This window comes from Bison bison, unplaced genomic scaffold (genome assembly GCF_000754665.1).
Source record: "Bison bison bison isolate TAMUID 2011002044 unplaced genomic scaffold, Bison_UMD1.0 scf7180017853217, whole genome shotgun sequence".
In the NCBI taxonomy this organism is placed as follows: Eukaryota; Metazoa; Chordata; class Mammalia; order Artiodactyla; family Bovidae; genus Bison; species Bison bison.
In genome coordinates, this window is record NW_011483790.1 from 23,462 (window position 1) to 41,784 (window position 18,323).

Here is an 18,323-nt window from a genome sequence, read left to right on the forward strand (position 1 = left end):
GGGAATGTTTTTTGTGTGTGGTAGAATCTGAAGCTCTGGGAGTTTGACTCCGGCCCACACTTTTAACCTGTTATGTCACCCCTCACTAATCTCAGCCCTAACTGTGTCCTGCTTTGCCCTGCTAAGCCCTCGATGGATCAACACCTCTGTCCATCCCTCCACTGAAGTGCCTTTTCATCAATGCGGGGGCCCCCCAGAGCCTCCCTCCTTGGGCTGAAGCCCATTCAGTTCACAGTAAGGGACGAGTCACTCCATTCACTGGTTTATTGAGATTTGGGGAGCTCCTTCCCCCAAGACACCACAGTGCAAAAAGGACACCATCTCCTGCCACACAGGACCATCTTCCGCCTCCACAGTCAGGGGTGCCTTCCTTTGGTCAGGCTTTTCACCAACCACCCACTGCAAGGAGCTCCCCCAACCTGCCCCCATTTCTTCTCCTTTCTTTCCCTCAGAAAAATACAAAACCGAAGGGAACACTCTTGTAGAGGAGGATTGTGAGTGTGGACCGAGGATGCTCCAGAGCGCAAAGGAGAACAGGGTGAGTGCAAGCAGAAACCGAGTGTGATGTGGACCCAGACATGGACGGCCCCACCAGGTGGGAATCGGGGGAAAGTCTGCAACAATGTGCAGGGTGGGTGCATATGGCTCTGCTGGAAGAACACAATGACTTTAAGGTGCAAAAAGAAGAGGGTACACGAGGGCACATAGGGCAAGTGCACAGGTAAACTTGGACGTGTACAAATGGCACACGCCCACCCACACAGCTCTCCCAAGGGCATATCCATGACCATGAGGGGGCACACGCAGCCATGAGCGAAGGGAATACAGCAGGGCACGTGTAGCCACGGGAAGGGTGAAGAGAGCACATGTGAAACGCATGTGCAAACAAGAAAGTGAGAACAGGGAGGATAGATGTGTGTTGGAAGAGGGAAGGAGCATGTGAGCCTTGACAAAAAGAGTGAGTGCCTTGCAAAAGCTAAATTCAAGAGGGATAAAACGTGTGGCTGTGTGGAGGGACAAGTGGGTTGGAAGGAGATGAGGATGGTGAGAGAAATGGCCAGGCCCTGTTGCCACGGGGAGAGCACTCTGGGGAGGCCCCTGCCGGTGGGAGCAGAGCACAAAGGCGAGGGGGGCTGCTGGGTTGTCGTGGCAACCAGAGGAAAAGAAGAGGGGGTGTGTGTCCTGAGGCACCAAGGAGCCAGTGAGTGAGAAGCTTCAAGCCGGGTACAAACTCGATTATGAAGTAGAGATAGACAATGATACGAATGAATGAGAGAACAGGGCCCGGCTCCCAGAGCACTGGAGACTCAGACGACGCTGGAACCTGGGACTCTGGGACTCAAGAGGGGCAGGTATTTACAAGAGATGGGATGGAACGGTGTTCTTCCCACCTAGGGTAGGGATCCCCTGCTTCGTCCCGAGCTCCCGCCCTTCTCCTTCTCCCTCTCCCTCCCCCTACTTGCCTGTCCCCCCTCACACCTCCCTCACTTGTAAAGCAAGTGGACTCGACTTCCATCACAGCTAAGCCGGTCAGGGGGCTCAGGGGGCCCCCTGGGCAGGCCCCCCGAGGGGTCTGGGGGTGTCGGAGGGTGACGCCGGGATCGGAGCTGCTGCCGAGACTGGAGCTGATGGCGCAGTTCAGAGACCCGCTCCTCTTTCTGGAAGAAGAACACAACCGGGCGAGTGGGAGAGAGAAGTCAGGAAAGGGTAGGAGGAGGGAAGGAGAAGCAGAGAAAAATGTGGAGGAGAGGGAGGGGAAGACGGACAGAAGAAAGGAACAGGAACCATCAGGCAGGAACAGGGAGAGCCGAATGCACACACTGAACACAGTGGGGCAGCAGTTGAGATCAGCGAAAGAAAGGGGGTAGGGGAGGGGAAAAAGGGCCGAGCACATAGCTTCCGCTTCCGGTAACGCACTCAACAGATTAATGCCAACCCAGTTTGAACACCCCCAGCCTAACATTGCACTGGCCCCTAACTCCCGCTGGGGGCACTGCAAACACCCTGTATATCTGCCCAGACCCCTCTCACTGGAGTGTATACTCAACCCCCACAACCAGCCACGCCCAGCCCAGGGCCACGCCCTCGCCTCCAGGAGGCGGAGTCAACAATGCAGATCCTGCTCTAGAGCCCCTCTACCCGCTGAGGCCTGCTCTTGACCAGATTTTTACCTGAGACTGACTCCACCTTCTCCCCTTCCCTGTCCTCCTCCACTTACTCCCTGGCAGCTTGTCTCCTGAGACCCTCCCTTGGTAAATCACATGCACAGGAACCCCGATCTCAAGCTCTACCTCTGGAAGCCTGACCCCACCCGAAACGTGGGCCTCCCTGACCTGCCGCCACCTCTGCCTTCACCACGTACCTCGGCGATGATCTTCTCCAGCTCGCGGTTCTCCTTCTCCAACAGCCTGGACTTCTCCTCCTCGTTGTTGTTGGTCGAGGACCCTGTCTTCATGGTGTCCTGTGCCTCCGACTGCCACTCCCCTCGGGTGATCAGCCTGCGCATCTGGGAGCAGGAGTTGGGGGTGTGGATGGGCCAGCACGGACTGTCAGCAATTAGCTCATGGTGGGTTGCAATTGGAAGGAAGGAAAACAAGAGGGAGCTGGGCCCAAAACAGACGAAGTGGGAGGAAGGGAAGTAGGGACACAGAGGGGACAGGGGCTGGAGAGGCTTGGAGGACAACCAGAGCCATACCTTGGGCACAAAGAGCACCACCAGGGTGATATAGGAGGAGAAAACTATGGCGAGAGAGGCGAAGGCGAAGGCAGCATCCTGCTGGCTGGACAGAATCATGGTGACCGGGGCAGTGATAAGGCATAGAACCTGGGGGCAAAGCGTGTGTGGGGTCACAGGCCTGCTGGCTTAGACAAGAGCCAGGGCCTTCTTCCCCCAGAAAAGTCTATGGGGACAGGTTCCTGGGGAACTTTCCATTCAAAAAAGACCCAAAGTCGGGATGTGAGAGTTGAACCATAAAGAAGGCTGAGCACTGAAGAACTGATGCTTTTGAATTGTGGGGTGCTGAAGAAGACTCTTGAGAGTCCTTTGGACAGCAAGGACATCAAACCAGTCAAACCTATAGGAAATCAACCCTGAATATTCACTGGAAGTACTGATGCTGAAGCTGAAGCTCCAATACTTTGGCCACCTGATGGGAAGAGCTGATTCACTGGGAAAAACCCTGATGCTGGGAAAGACTGAAAGCAAAGGAGAAGGAGGCAGCCAAGGATGAGATGGTTGGATGGCATCACTGACTCAGTGGACATGATTTTGAGCAGACTCTGGGAGATAGAGGAGGACAGGGAAGTCCATGGGGTCTCAAAGAGTAGGACATGACTTAGCGACTGAACAACAATAGTCAGGTTCATCCTCAAATGTAGGTTGGTAAGAATCCCAGATAAACTGTCCCAAACCAGCTCCAGCTCTAGGACAGCCCCTCCCTCCAGACAGGAGCCCCCAGGATCTCTGTACACACATCAGAGTCCTTAAGAGCCAGTCCTGAGCATCCCCGGCAGGAAATCTCATTCAGATTCCAGCTTGGGAACCACAGATGAGGAATTTCACCTGTTTCTGCTTCCACATCTGTCTAGTGGGGATGCTAATCACCACATCACTGGGTGGTTGTACGAAGATTGATGTGCACTTTATACATTTATAAAGGGCTTTTCAAACCCAAGGCATTAGAAAACGTTTTAAGACTTCTACCCAACTGACCCCACACCGGGCACCTCATTCTTCCCAGGCCACCCCCATCTGGGTTGCTGTGGCCAGTCCCCATGGTCAATGCCAGGTGTCCAGGGAGCTCACCGCCACATTGTAGATGGCCATGCCCACAGCCCGGTGGTCATTGATCTTCTCGGTGGACACACTCTTGGTCTCATAAGCAAGAAAGATACCCAGCAGCAGCAGTAGCCCCTTGTAACCATAGAAGATCCCTAGGATGGCAGGGAAGGGTTATCCTCCACTCACTCCCCATATCTCTGTGCTCCTTCTGATGGCAGTGACATGGGGGTCTCCTCTCCAACCCAGCCCCTCTGACTTAGTATGCCCCTCCCTGTCCACTGCCCCCGGGTCCACCCAACTCGCCCTGACCTCATTGCTTCCTCCTGGGACTAAGAGCCCCATCACACAGGACGATGATGGTCATGAGTGGCTGTCAGTACACACAGTGTCTCACCTCCTCCCCCTCTGAGTGGGAAGATGGCTTTCCACGCTGAGGGCAGGTTTGCCATTTGTGGTCAGAGTGATATTAAAAGGGCCAAAGGGGCCTAACCCCTCGCAACCCCAGTCTCACTCCAGGGAGTGAACCAGACAGAGATGGAGATGAGGGTGAGGCCACATCACTGGTCCCTCTGATGAACACAAGCTCTGCCTCATCCTTGCAGTGGACACTAAGCACTTTAGGCAAAAAACCAACTCTCCCCATGCTCAGAAAAGACTAATGCAGTGACAAACAGGAGGAGATTCAAACTGAGTTGACATGAGCTCTCTGCCTCTTTTTCCAAAGACCCTTCTCTCTTCAAAGCTACTGCCCACTGCATACACACTCCCTCCCTACTAGCCCCCCTTTATGGGCATCTCCCCCACCCCTCCCCCACACCCTGCACACCAAGCCACGTGTTCATTTTCTTGGAGCTACAGTGCTCCAGCTGGGGCAGAATAGACACGTCAATATCTTCCTTCGGCTCCTCCTTGGCAAAAGTCTAAGGAAGAGAGAGAGCCACAGGCAAGATGGTTGCCGTCCTCCCCTCCCCTCCCCACCTCTGCTCAGTCCCCGACTCCCAGTTCTGCCCCCTCTTTCTGAAGAGATCCTCAGTTCTCATTCCATATCCAACTCCAGGCCTGGGAACATTTGCCTAAACACCTTATAAGTGCTTGTTCCCTCACTTTCACGATGTCTGAAAATCTGCCCATCCTCCCAGATCCCCACCTCTTCCTTTCGTCACAGGAATTCAGAGTGTCTGCTAGGGCTCCCTCCAGGAAGCAGGGAGAGCTGCTGAGATACCCAGGGCTGGAACACACCTCCCATGGGCAGCTCTTCTCCTCAAGACCCCCTGCAGCTCCTGAGGCCCTTCCACCAGTGTGTCCTGCAAGGCCTCCTGACCCAAGCGCCTCCTCAAAGGGTACCTCAATGGTCCGGTGCAGGGGGTCCACAATCTGCCAGATGGCAAGGGTGAGGACGTCCATGCCCACCAGCAGGCCCACCGTGGCATACAGCTTCCAGGGCTCCAGGGTCTGAGTCAACACACAGAGTACAAGCATGTTGGGGTAGGGGACAGGGCCTCCCAATCCCTGAGAGCCCAGGTGCTAGGGGCTGAAGGATCTGGAGCAGCTCACCTTCCTCCACTCTTTCTTTTCCTCCTTCTTTGTGAAGACTGTATGGACCCACCAGATCTTGGTGAACATGGAGCCATAGCCCAGGCTAAAGCCCAAACCCAGGAGCCAAAGGCGGGCCTAGGAAAGGAGAGAGGGCAGGAGAGAATAGGGCAGGGCAGCAGGTGAGCAGTGCCAGGATGGGGCAGGGCTGTAGGAGGGAACGGATGACCAGACTGGCAGGATGCAGCCGGTAGGGGCTGGGTGGGGAAGGTGACTGGGCAGCAGACAGTCTCTTTGCACTTTGCCACCTGGATAATCTTGCTAAAAAATGGGTTTTAATAGCCAATCACTTCTGACTGTTCCCCAAGGCCTGCAGATTGCAGCCTGAACACCTCCAGATGTGGCATGAGACCCTTTACAACATGGTCCCACCCACCTTTCCAGCCTCTTCTCCCCCCAGACCCTTACCTGCCCCAGACACTCACCTGCCCCGTGCTCCAGCCCTGCTCAACTGCTTGCTTGCTTACCCTTGCCCTTGATCTACTCTCTTTTGTGCCTCTGCTACCCACAGGACACTCCCTCCGCTCCTGGAGTAACCCTCTTTTATTTCTCCAGCTGACAAAAGACCCTGCATCCTTCACAATTTACATGCCACCTTTGGTGACGTCCACGCAGCCACTTGGACAGTCAGCTGCTTTCTCTTCGCTCCCACAGCAGATCCCTGCTCTGATACCTCTTGTGTGTCACTGCTAATTATCTACTTTCCCACTGTATTGGGTCTCTCTGAAGAATTGTAGGTGTATGTATGTGCAAATGCCATGTGTACAGACGTGTGATCAGGATAGGTACAGAGCAGAGAAGAAGAGTGAGAATGAGCAGGAAAGACAGGGGCAGTATTTCCCACCAGCATAAGAGAGAATCAAACAAATATTGCCGCTGAAGCCAGGCTTACTCTGTAGCCCCAGAACCTTCCATGTGCCAAGAGTTCCACAGGGCCTCCTCCCTGTGTGAGAGCAGTCCCTTCCCCCCAATTCTCCCTGCTGTTGGTTCAGATCCCCGCCTCCATCCTTCCCAACCACAACTAAGGCTCCCACGGGAAGTCCCCAGTTCTTGTTCTCAGCCCCCGCGCCACAGACAGGCCACCATTGTCTGAGGGTTCTCTGTGCAGACCCCCTTCCTGTGCCTTCAATACCTCCCCACCCTTCTCTGCAAGGCATGCCATGGCAACCTTGGAACTGACAAGCCAGCTACAGAATGAAAAAGTCTTGAGGCACAGAAAGAAGGGACAGAGTCAGACAGAGATCAGAGGGCAATGTCAGGAGAAGAACTAGGGACAAGGAGGAAAGACAAGAAGGACAGGCAGGGGACGGCGCATCACAGAAGGCATTCCTGAGGGGGCGGGCCGGAGAGCCATGCTGTGGCAGGAGACCTGCCACCCCCTCCTCACCTGGCAGACGAAGGGGAACTGACTTCTCCCGATGTGGTAACCATCCAGCCCGAGGGGGAAGACGGCGGCTAACGCTAGTGAGCAGCCCACAGCAGTCAGATTATTCAGGTTGGGCTGTGAGTTCTGGATATAACTAGGGCAGAGGCGGAAGGGTGGGAGAGATTGAAGAGCAGAATTACCCTCCTCTCCAGGGAGGCTCAGCTCCCCAAACACCCCACAACAGCCTGACCCCAACCTCAGGACCAGGAGACAAAGCCAGTTCGGTTATGGGGTCCCACAGACGGCTTCCCAGGCACAGGACCCTGCCACACACACACTCTTTAGAACCCTAAATTATGTTACCTGATCCCAAAAGCTTTTTTATTTTTCCATTAGCTGCTTTGGAGCAGGGATGGGAGTTATACCTGGCTTCCCCCTTTTCATTCCCAGTCGTCACTGGGCAAACACTAATCCAGAGTGGCAACCTCAGAGACGCACCGCCTCAGGAGCTACATACGTTCCTTCTCACTCCCTTCAAGCAAATGACAGTTATCTTGGAGAAGCAGACAGGACAGGGAAATGTCAGAAGAGAAACTTACCGGACATGGGAGTTATAGATGTTAAAGGACAGACAGACAACAGCTAGAACAATGCCCAGGCTGGAGAGAACGGAGACGGAGATAAAGAGTTTCTGTGACAGGAAGCGGAACGTCTTGATGACCAAGGTCTGGTCAGCTGGAGGGGACCCTCCTGCGTGGCACAGGGGAGGGGGAAGAGAAAGGAGGAAGGACAAAGGTATGAAGGCGGGACAGGAGAAAGGGGAGAAGGACCAAGCTGCTGATGGGCACCCAGGTCTTTTAACTCTGAGGACAGGAGGCCCTAACTGCCCTGAATCAGGGCTTGCTGCAGCCCAAATGCTCTTTGATTCTGGGGCTCTTAGGAAGCAATCAGAAATGAAACAAGAAGATGGAGCTAGAGGCTGAGCTGTATCACCAAAGTTGTAGTCTTTTTGTTGTTGCTTTTTGTTCTTTGTGTTTTTTCATCTTTCTTTCAGGAAAGAAAAATGGAAGGGAAAGAGGGGGATACTAAGAAATAAATTTTATGAGGTCTCTTACAGCTCAAATCAGAAGCTGCAAAAGACAGTCATAGAGTCATGAAGCTAAAGTGCCTCAAAATAGAGTCTGGCCTCCTAACCTTAGGAGGAATTTTCTTTAAAAAAAAACAAAAAAAAAAACTGATCTGTGATTTTAACCCTAGCTAGGTGATATTCCCAAAGGTGTTTCTCAGTTATTATTAAAGGGAAGCTCAAAGTTGTCACAGAATTCACAGAAAGCGGGGGGGGAAAAAATGACTAATTTCAATTTGCTGAGCTTTAAAAAAAAAAAAAAAGGCATAATTTAGGCCATGAAGCATTTATAGCAATACAGAACACTGTCCTAAATTCAAATTATAAAAAAAAATTCAGAACTCCAGCAGTGCTGAGAACTACTAGATTTCAGCTGGGCAGGGCAGATGGCAGCTGTCTTCCATGGCTGTGCCCTTCCCCCTCCTGAAGACACCAAGCCTTTTTTTGATCAATAGAGTCCTCATTTTGCCTACCTTGAGTATATTTCCCATTTCCTATTATTTAGCCCACCAAGCACACAAGGAATATAATTGCTTCCTTTCTCTCCTTAAAAAGTACATTTTAACAGAAGACAATTAAATGAGGTTTTACGTCCTCTCCTACAATTTAAGTAACCGTCCTAAGAAAGCTAAGAGGCAACTTGAGGCTTGAAGTAGCTGATTCAGATACATCAGGTCACCAGAACATCTGGGAAACCCAAATGGAGTTTTCATTTCCCACCCCCTGGACCTAATCCCTAGTCGTCCCAGGAATGTACTAGTTTTAAGAATGCGTTGCTACCCACCACCTACACCCTCTCCAAATGCACCAGTCTCTCCTACCCACATCTTGGAGGTTTTATTCCTTTTCTCAGAAACCCAGCCCCTGGTTCATTTCAACCCCATGGTACCAACCACCCCACCCTCATTCAAACATAGTATTCATCAATGGTTCAGAAGGGTTAAAGGAAATTATAAACAAGACCCACTTACCAATCCACTTATCTGTTTTGGACCAGGAAAGGTCATCCTTGGTGCTGTCATAATAGCCAATCTTCTTGTAGCTGCCACCTGGACAGATGATAGGAGTAACCACAGGTAGCTGACGAGCTGATCCCAAGCATTCTCAACCTCCCACTTCCATAAAGTAGATCTCTGTGGTCATATCTGATTCTCCCTTCACCTGAGCCCCCACAGGATACTTGGAAGGATCTGGGGGCCACTTGAAACAGTGATCTGATTGAAAAGCACTATAGGGTGGATTCCAAGGCAACACAAAGAAATTATTGTTTAGTCACTCAGTCATGTCTGACTCTTTTGTGACTCCATGGACTTGTAGCCTGCAGGCTCCTCTGTCCATGGGATTTCCCAGAAGAATATTGGAGTGGGTTGCCATTTCCTTCTCCAGAGAATCTTCGCGGTTCAGGGATCAAACTCATGTCTCCTGCATTGGCAGGCACATTCTCTACCGCTGAGCCACCAGGGAAGCCCACACGAACAAACAAGAATATCTTATATGCTTTAAGCCCTTCAGTGAAGAACGCTACACAGGATGTCTGCCACCTATTCCATGGGCTCACACCTCAGGAAAATGTCTCTCACTGTGATTCTGGCTTAAAAATCTTTAAACATGTTTCTGCTTATTCTTCCTCTCCTGATAGAATCACAAGATCTATTTTCCCAGAGGCTTTCATTTTAATTTTAGAAATTTCTCTTCCATTGACTTGGCTTCTAATTTCTTACACAAGTTGCATCTGCCTCTTAAAAAGCCACAAAGTAAAATTCAGCCACTCCTAAGATTTCTAGAGCTGCCCCAGTTACCATAACTTTTTCTTCTAAAGCCAACTCACAGCCCTTGGACCGTGGCTGAAGTCTATTCGTTCTTGTCCTGGTTACAAAGATCCGAGAGGATGTAGGAGGTCAGGAGAAGGAAAAGAAAGAAACTTTTCACAGGAGGCCAAGAAATGGTTCTTTTGGCCCTGCTCTAAGAGTCTGAGTGGAGTGGAGTTGAAAAACTAATTCACAAGTTTTGCAAATACCTCACTGTGTGAAGTTATAAGCATATACCATCTAGAAAAGCCAAACTAGATGTACTGCAGAAAAATTAGAGCTAATTGTTTACATATCAAGGAAATGCAATAGGTTCCCTTTAAAAATAGCATGTTTCCTAGATTCAGCTTTCCTTGGGTCCATGAATATGCCACTGACAAGTCATGAACCCCTCAAGTCACCCACCAGAGGGAAATTTCTCAAATCAAAATGGGGGCCATTAGGGGAAAAGAGTGGTGGTTTTCAATTTGCATGCACAACCACTGCAACTCAAAGAAATTCATCCATCGCTAAGCTTTTTATTATCAACATCATCATTATTTAAAAGCTTGGGGAACACGGAAGAGCAGGCAGGAGGTAGGGAGGCACCAAGGCAGTGTCTTCATGTCTCCCAGGGTTCTCCTCCCAGACGGTATCCTAGCCCAGCCCCAGCCTGGCCCCCTAACTGACCTCCCCATCCCCCCACATCCCTATGCTCACCCTGCAGCTGCTCGATGAGCGTCCATGCCATCCGAGAGCCGCTGGCATCAAACACCACATGGCCCTGAGGGGGAGAAACATGTGGAGGAAGGCAAAGGGGATAAAAGCAAGAGCGAAGCGAGAACATCAGGGCCTCTTTGAATCCTTATGTTTTTGAAGTAATTGAGCTTCTGAATGAATTCTATTTATGGCATTTGCCTGCATATAGGACATACCCCAGATGCCCATACCCTAGATTTTAGAAACATTATTCTTTGGAAAAGAAGCTTCACCTAGGAGATTTGAATGGGAAAAATCCCCAGATGGAACACCAGGGGACCTGGCCTCTGGCTGTGTGACCTGAGCAAGTCACCAAGTCCCTCTGGATGCTGATTTCCCCACTTTAAGAGGAATAGGGAGAGGATCTTTCAGGCTGCTTCCTCTATTAAAATCCTGTAATTTTCATCTGACTCATAAATATCGGGACTGAGAGAAGTGAGGGGAGAGGTTGGAAGAAATGGAATATATCATCGTTCTTCTAGACTTCTGTGGGATTTTCTGGCTTGGGGGCTCCTACTTCCCTGGTCTGAGACTGATTATTGCAGAGAGGTAACTGAGACAGAAGGCATGTCTCCAGATGGGAGGACTGAGGCCAGCAAAGGGGTTGCTGTAACTCACGGAAACACCCTCAAAGGACGAGGAGTTCATTGCCCGGTAGATTTGGTCAGTTATGGTCTGGTTGTTGTAGTTGAAGTCTTCCAGGCGCACACCCGAACGGCCACCCCCTCCGGACGTCTTGTTGAGGGCCAGTGCTAAGGCCCAGATGGCATCATAGGCTAGGGGTGCCTCCTGGAAGCCTCCCGTCTCCTCGGGGTGTCGTTTTAGTCGTTTGGTCAGTTTCTCCACAAATTCCTGGGACGTCTAGGAAGGGAAGAACAGGTCAAAAGGATTGGAGTGGGGTGGGCTTCTGAGTCTGGCTCTGACACTTTGACTTGAATGGATGGTTTGTGTTCTTGTCAGACTGAGCCTCTGTACATTCAACATCTTTAACTATACATGCGCGTCAAAGATCAGAAGCTACTAGACTAGAGCAGGGGTTAACTGGTTCCGATGGCCTTAGGTACACAGCTGCAAGCTCAGAACTGCAAGCAGAGAAGTTTAATAAATAGATACTCTGCATAATGAACAGCAGAGAGAATGAAATGAAAGCAAAGAGAGAGAGCAAAGCAAAGATGTGGCCCTGCCAGTGAGGAGCTGCAGCATTGGTGTTCTCTCAGCCTTCAGACTCTCCCAACAGAGCTGACGCAGGAACTAACAGCTCCTCCAAGTCTGAAAGAGCCCAGAAAAGGTGACACCACAGCCTTCCTCGCTCTGTCAACCAAAAAGATTTTTCTTTAGCGTGCTAACTTCCTGCCATCCTCATGTGCTTTCAGTTCACTGTCTCTTGGATGGTTTTCAGAAGACTAGGGATTGCAGAAACACCCTTCACACGTTTGAAGTCGATTATTCAATCCCTACTCACACCCCTCCCAACCTTACATCTTCTTTTTCCAAAAAAGCTAAAAAGAATAAGAGCTCCTTTAACTCTGTCATGAAATGGATCAAGAGAGCTGAATTTCTATACCCGGCAGTAACACTGTTTACCTAAATGACTGCAAGTAAATTGCTTCTTTTTTTGGAACTGTCTTCTACATAATGGGGAAAATCATGTCTGCCCTTCCTTACCTCCCAGAAACCATACCAGGAAAGGCTCAGTGTCCACCTCTTGACAAGGCACAGCTAACACACAGGGGCACCACACAGCTCTGTTTAGACTTGGAATGTGTTAACATATATACATGGGCTTCCCTGGTGGCTCAGACAGTATAGAATCTGCCTGCAATGCAGGAGACCAACATACATACATACTCTAATGAAGGGATGAATAGATGAATGAAGAATAAATATGAATCTCTATTCCAGATGCCCCGCCTACTTTCCCTTCTATTCAGCTTTCTGGAGACACGGGGGAATGGGAAATGCAAAGGATGTGCAGTGTGCTGAGGTAGAAACAGCCCAGGATTGAAGACAGGGAAGCCTGCGCTCTGCTCCTCCTGAGGACAGGACCAGGGTCTCTTCTGCTCCTAATCCTCAGCATCCAGCACTGTGCCTCACCCATTCTGGACAAACAACAAGTGTCTATAGATGAAGGCAATGAAATGTGATTATCTATCTATCAACACCCACTCAATGTACAACACCAAGAGTGAGCCCTCTGTAAACAATGGACATTGAGTGTTAATGACGTAGCAGTATAGGTTCATCAGCTGTAAACACTCTGGTGGGGAATGCCGATAATGGGGGAAGCAGGGAGTGGGGCAGGGAGCATATAGGAAACCTCTGTGTCTTCCTCTCAATTTTCCTGTGAACTTAAAAACTGCTTCCAAAAAAACCATCTTTGGACTTCCCTTGTGGCTCAGTGGTAAAGAATCTACCTGCCAATGCTGGAGACATGGATTCAAACCCTGATCCAGGAAGAATCCACATGCCAAGGAGCAACAAAACCCATGTGCCACAACTATTGAGCCTGTGCTCTAGAGCCTGGGAGCACATCTACTGAAGCCTGCATGCCTTGGAGCCCATGCTCCACAACAAGAGAAGCCACCACAATGAGAAGCCCACACATCACAACTAGAGAGTAGCCCCTGCTCACTACAACTAGAGAAAGCCCACACAGCAATGAAGACCCAGCACAGCCAAAATAAATAAATAAATAAAATTATTTTTCAAAAAACCATCTTTAAGAAAAATGTCCATTGGATGGATAAATGGAAAGATGCCTTCTAATTCCAAATAATCCACCAAGCTGCTATTTAATCTCAAACAAGTTACTAGATTTCACTATGGAATTATTCGGGCTTCCCTGGTGGCTCAGTCGGTAAAGAATTTGCCTGCAATGCAGGAGACCTGGGTTTGATCCCTGGGATGGGAAGATCCCCCAGAGGAGGGCATGGCAACCCACTCTAGTATTCTTGCCTGGAGAATCCCCATGGACAGAGGAGCCTGGCGGGCTGCAGTCCATGGAGTCAAAAAGAGTCGGACACAACTGAGCAATGAAGCACAGCACATGGAGTTATTTGGCTTTAAAGTGGGAGTGATATTAACTACCTTGAAAAGTTGTTATAAGGATGAAATTACAACATTATAAAATGCTGAGTATAACGTTACATTTTCTCTTTCAACCTCATCATTATTACCAATATTCAAATCTGTAATTCCAGCTCAATATTTCAAGTCCTAAATCTCTGTCTCTAAGGCATTTGTAACTATATAATCAGTAATCTCAAATTAAAAATATCTAAGAATAAGCTTTATTTTTCCAACACTCCCCAGTATATAGGACTGAAACCTTAGGATCACCTTAGACTCTTTCAAATCACCGAGTCCTCTTAATACTTTTGTACTGAAATGTTTCATTAATATCACTTCTTATACAGAATAATGTTCATCATAATTATAGCTGATATCTACATTGTTCTTATTATTGTCCTCGTATATATCAACTTATTTAATTCTCAGATAACCCAATGAGGTAAATACTATATATGCTCATTTTAGAAAGTGACAAGGAACCTGAGACACAGAACAGTTTCACCTGCTTGAAGGTATGCTGCTAGCACATGGCTGAGCTGGGATTCCAATCCGTTCAAAGTCCATTCGCTTCCAACTACCCTGTAAACTGGAATGTCTCTCTCCAATAGCACCTGCTCAGCAGATAGCAACTAGCCTGAGCAACCTGTCAGCCTCCAAGCCCATCCAGCCTTCAGTTCAAAGTAAACCCTGCATCCAAAAATCACTCAGACAGGAAGGGAATCATCTGCTCTGCATGTCACTCTACCCAGCCCCGATCCTCATACTCCCCTGGCTTCCGGTCACCACCACTAACACACTTGGATACGGGGAGCACCACTGCCCTCAGGCATGACTAAAATTACCAAAAAGTCTCTCCCCTTTGGGTCAGCAATGATGGCTATATATTTTCAAATAGAAATGTTATAAGGCGGCTTAAGGAAAACGACAAAAATTCCACAAAACCCATAGAAAATAGTGAATTATTAATGAATTACCCAAGTACCAATGTATGATCCTAAATTTTTAACAGTCCTGTTGGCAGTCTCTATATGTGAGAACAGATGTCCAGTGGTGATCTAAAATGTATATCCTGAGGTAGATTTTTATTTTCTATTGTACCCAACTCCTCTATCCCAACCAGAATTTACTGACAATCTTTTTTTAATTTTCCAGACTCTTTAAAATCATTTATTTAATTAATTTTTATTTTTTGGCCTCTCCTGGTGGCATGTTGGATATTTTCCTGACCAGGGATGGAACCCTCCTGCCCTGAACTGGAAGCATGGAGTCTTAACTGCTGGAATGCCAAAGAAGTCCCCATATCTTATCCCCAGGTATACTGCCTCATACCTGAGCTCTAGTACAGCTCCAGCCTGGAGCTATTTTTCTCCAAAACCACTCTAATCCACTCTCCCATATATGGCTCCTAAAAACTCTTTCTCTAAACCAGAATTTCTCAGTCTCTGCACTATTGACATGTTGAGCAGGATAATCCTTTGTTGTGGGGATGATCCTTTGCATTGTAAGTTATTTAGAAGTATTCCTGGGGACTTCCCTGGTGGTCCAGCAGCTAAGACTCCACATTCCCAATACAGGGGGCTGGGGATCGATCCCTGGTCAGGAAACTAGACCTCACATGCCACAACTAAGAGTTCGAATGCCACAACTAAGACCCAACACAACCAAACAAATATTTAAAAAAAAGAAGTAGTATTCCTGGCCAACTCATTAGAAACCAGTTGTGACAACCAAAACTTCCCTAAATATTGCAACCTCTGATTGAAAAACACTGCACTACCAGGCCTCAAAGTGTGGTCCCCAGACCAGTGGCATCAACATCTCAGGGAACTTGTTGAAATGTATTAAGTTCCAGTCCCACTCTAGACACACTGAATCAGAACTTCCAAGGGAAGAGCCCAGTCATGGTTCTGATACAGACTAAAGTTTGAGAACTACTGATCTAAATGCAAGGCCTTCCTTACAGAGAGAAGACAACTCTGCTTTTCTTCTAAATCTCCTCGGTTCTGGGTCGTAGGCTCCACCCTTGATTCCGATCCACTTCTCTTGGTCCTATCTGATCCATCTATAACCTTGTGTCTAGTTAATTATTAAGATGGCTTCTACACTCTGAAAAATCTTGGCCTCTTCATCTGGCATTTTAGGCTATCAAGCAGGCCTAGCAATACCTCTAGACCTCAAAGGCAGGCACCATCTTTCTCTAGAGACCAAGAGTAGAAAGAGATCCTCCAACTCAAAAGCCCAGGGGCCTATATACGCCCAACTAAATCCCTGTTTCCTATCAGGGCAGAGGAGCAGAAGGCACTATTGGCAGGTCCTGGGCTCAGCGCACCAACCAGCTTTTCTGGCTTCAGTTACCACCTCCTCTACTTCCCCAGGGTCTCAGGACAACTCACCTCTCAGGTGATCTACATGGAAACGACATGGCAGAATTTTTCTATCATAATTTTTCAACAAGATCCCTTGAAAATGTCACAGCACAGTATCCATGATTAAAGTACACATAGCAACTGACCCTTCCATCACAATCCACTGCCAGAATAAACTTCCTGAATCTTATCTCTCTCTTGCTCAAGAACTGTCATCTGCTAAACAGTGTTAGCTGATATAAGGGCAAGCTTTTTAGTGAGACTTCAAGGTTTTCCATGGGAGGTTACAGAGCAGATGGTTTCGAGTTAGATTCAACTAGAATTCAATTCCAGCTTCACCACTCAGCAGCTGGTGACCTGTGATAAATCACTTAACCTCTCTGAGTCTCAATTTCTTGGTCTATAAGATAGAAATGAAAAATCTACATCAGAATATCACTATGAGAGTCACTGAAATCATGTGTCTAAGCTCCTGGTTTACTATATAAAAGTGATTATTACTACAGCATCTTAAAAAGATAAGATATTCTCAGGACTTCCATGGCAGTCCAGGGGTTAAAATTCCACACTTCTGATGCAAGGGCCATGGGTTCAATCCCTCATCCAGGAATTAAGATCCTACATGCCTCGCAGTGTGGCCAAAAAAATAAAAAATAAATAAGATATTCATATGGTTTTACAGTTATTCACGTGCTCCTAGAATGCTCTCCAAGGTAGGTATTCCAGATCTGGGGCTGTACCTGAATAATAAGCAGACACATAGGTTTCCCTATCAAGCTCAGCCAAGATTCTCATACTCTTTAGTGCAGTCCTGAACCAGAAAGGAGGCTCCCCACCACACCACACCCTACCCACTTGTGCCCCTCACCTCTAGGCTGATTCCCACATCAACCAGTGTGTCTTTTAGCCCAAGATCTGTCACTAACCAGCTATCTGCAGCTAACTGACTTCAAAAATCCCTTCTGCATTTAAAATTCTAAAAGAAAATCATTTTTTAAAAAGCATCAGGAGCCAAGCTAATTGAGTATCAATCAAGAGTGAATACTAAGCAACTCTAAAGTGCTCTGAAGTCACCAAGAAAATAAAATGAATTTTTGCCCAGGAACAGCGCTGCTATAAAGGTGTGATTGCAGATGCAGCATCTATATTGTCATTAATACCTCTCCCTCATTTGACTTCTTGCCAACTGCTCCTTGTTTCCATGGTAACAGCCCTGCAACTCATCAGGGGCCCGCTGAACGTACCACTCTCTTAAGTCCCTCTTTCCTGCCCAAGGAAGTCATGGCAGAGATGGAATCCATAGAAAACACAATGCACAAGTTGAGGATGAGCAGAGGCCCCTTGCCCTCCTAAACCTCCAAGCCCCATACCTGCTCCCCACCTAAGAGACTCCCTCAGTCCCTTCCTCCTGCCCAGAGGCCATCTTCTAAGTCCTCACACACTCACCATGTTGGAAATGCTGCGAGTGTTGGCCGGGTTCAGCATGACGATCTCAGTGGTGATGTGGCCCTCCACCGCCTCGGTCATCTCGTCAACTGTGCAGTTGATGGATGGGTCATAGATCTTGAACCAATTGTCAGCATACCACCCGATGAGGAACCAGACATACTTCTTCCCAAAGAGCCGCTCCTTGTACACCTGAGTGCAGAGGAGGAGTGGGGCTGGGTCTTCGTTTCATTGCTTTGTCTTATCTCACAGGACACTATTCAGCCTCTTTGGATTCAGAGAAAAGCAGAGCATTGAAAAGAGAAATCTACAAGTCTGGGGGTAATAGGGAAGGTTCAACTACTTCTCCTTCTAAGTGTCTCCCAGCCTCTATTTCTGAGTGGCCATTTCCAGCCAGACAGGAAAGATGAGATTCTTCCGGCTCCTCTGGAAACACAAAGTGATAGGAAAATGAGACCTGGAGAGAGTGTCACGTGTGTGAGAGGCCAAGATGTGGAGTCAGAGCCAACAGACAGGAATTTCATATTAATCTTATCCACTGATCATTTGCTCAGAGAGGCAAAGAGGAGAGCCCAGGAGACACCCAAGGCAAAGAGCCCACCCAGCACCCCTCCTTTCTCAGATTCCAACTCCACCTCACAAAAAACTTTCCGGGCTTCAGTCTCATAGAAAAGTCCCACGATGATCCGGGCATCCTGGCGCTATGGAATGGAGAAAGAATAGAGCTCCTGAGGGATGCAGGAAGGGGCCAAGGCAAGCACTTTCACAGCTTTGACTTCCTGTCCCAAGGCACTCAGTGTAGGGTTCTGTTTGATGAGTAGTGGATAAATGTCAACTACAGGATGAAGCTAACCTTCCCCGGGAGATGCTTCTGCCTCAAAGAATCAAAATTATGTGACTTGATGCAGGTGTTAGCTAACGCTACAATGGTAATCAAACTGCAATAGATTAATGTACCAAATCAACACATTACACTTCTTAAATTTATACAACACTGTGTGTCAATTATATTCCAATACCAAAAAAA

The 18,323-nt window shown here is 48.4% G+C and overlaps 1 protein-coding gene across 3 annotated transcripts in view; it reads right to left on the minus strand.

The window, feature by feature from the left end:
* Nucleotides 1-246: 246 nt before the first annotated feature.
* Nucleotides 247-18,323, minus strand: part of GABBR1 (gamma-aminobutyric acid (GABA) B receptor, 1) — a 27,022-nt gene continuing 8,945 nt past the window's right edge. For all 3 annotated transcript variants that reach the window (XM_010854001.1, XM_010854018.1, XM_010854010.1), the window contains exons 7-20: nucleotides 17,932-17,997; nucleotides 17,297-17,488; nucleotides 11,031-11,273; nucleotides 10,374-10,437; nucleotides 8,838-8,915; nucleotides 7,340-7,490; nucleotides 6,762-6,894; nucleotides 5,336-5,452; nucleotides 5,126-5,233; nucleotides 4,608-4,701; nucleotides 3,806-3,933; nucleotides 2,696-2,824; nucleotides 2,363-2,506; nucleotides 247-1,658 (exon numbers count right to left, since the gene is read on the minus strand). In XM_010854001.1, the coding sequence (XP_010852303.1) occupies nucleotides 1,485-1,658; nucleotides 2,363-2,506; nucleotides 2,696-2,824; nucleotides 3,806-3,933; nucleotides 4,608-4,701; nucleotides 5,126-5,233; nucleotides 5,336-5,452; nucleotides 6,762-6,894; nucleotides 7,340-7,490; nucleotides 8,838-8,915; nucleotides 10,374-10,437; nucleotides 11,031-11,273; nucleotides 17,297-17,488; nucleotides 17,932-17,997 (1,821 nt within the window). In that variant the 3' untranslated portion in view covers nucleotides 247-1,484. The remainder of the gene's footprint in view (nucleotides 1,659-2,362; nucleotides 2,507-2,695; nucleotides 2,825-3,805; nucleotides 3,934-4,607; nucleotides 4,702-5,125; nucleotides 5,234-5,335; nucleotides 5,453-6,761; nucleotides 6,895-7,339; nucleotides 7,491-8,837; nucleotides 8,916-10,373; nucleotides 10,438-11,030; nucleotides 11,274-17,296; nucleotides 17,489-17,931; nucleotides 17,998-18,323) is intronic.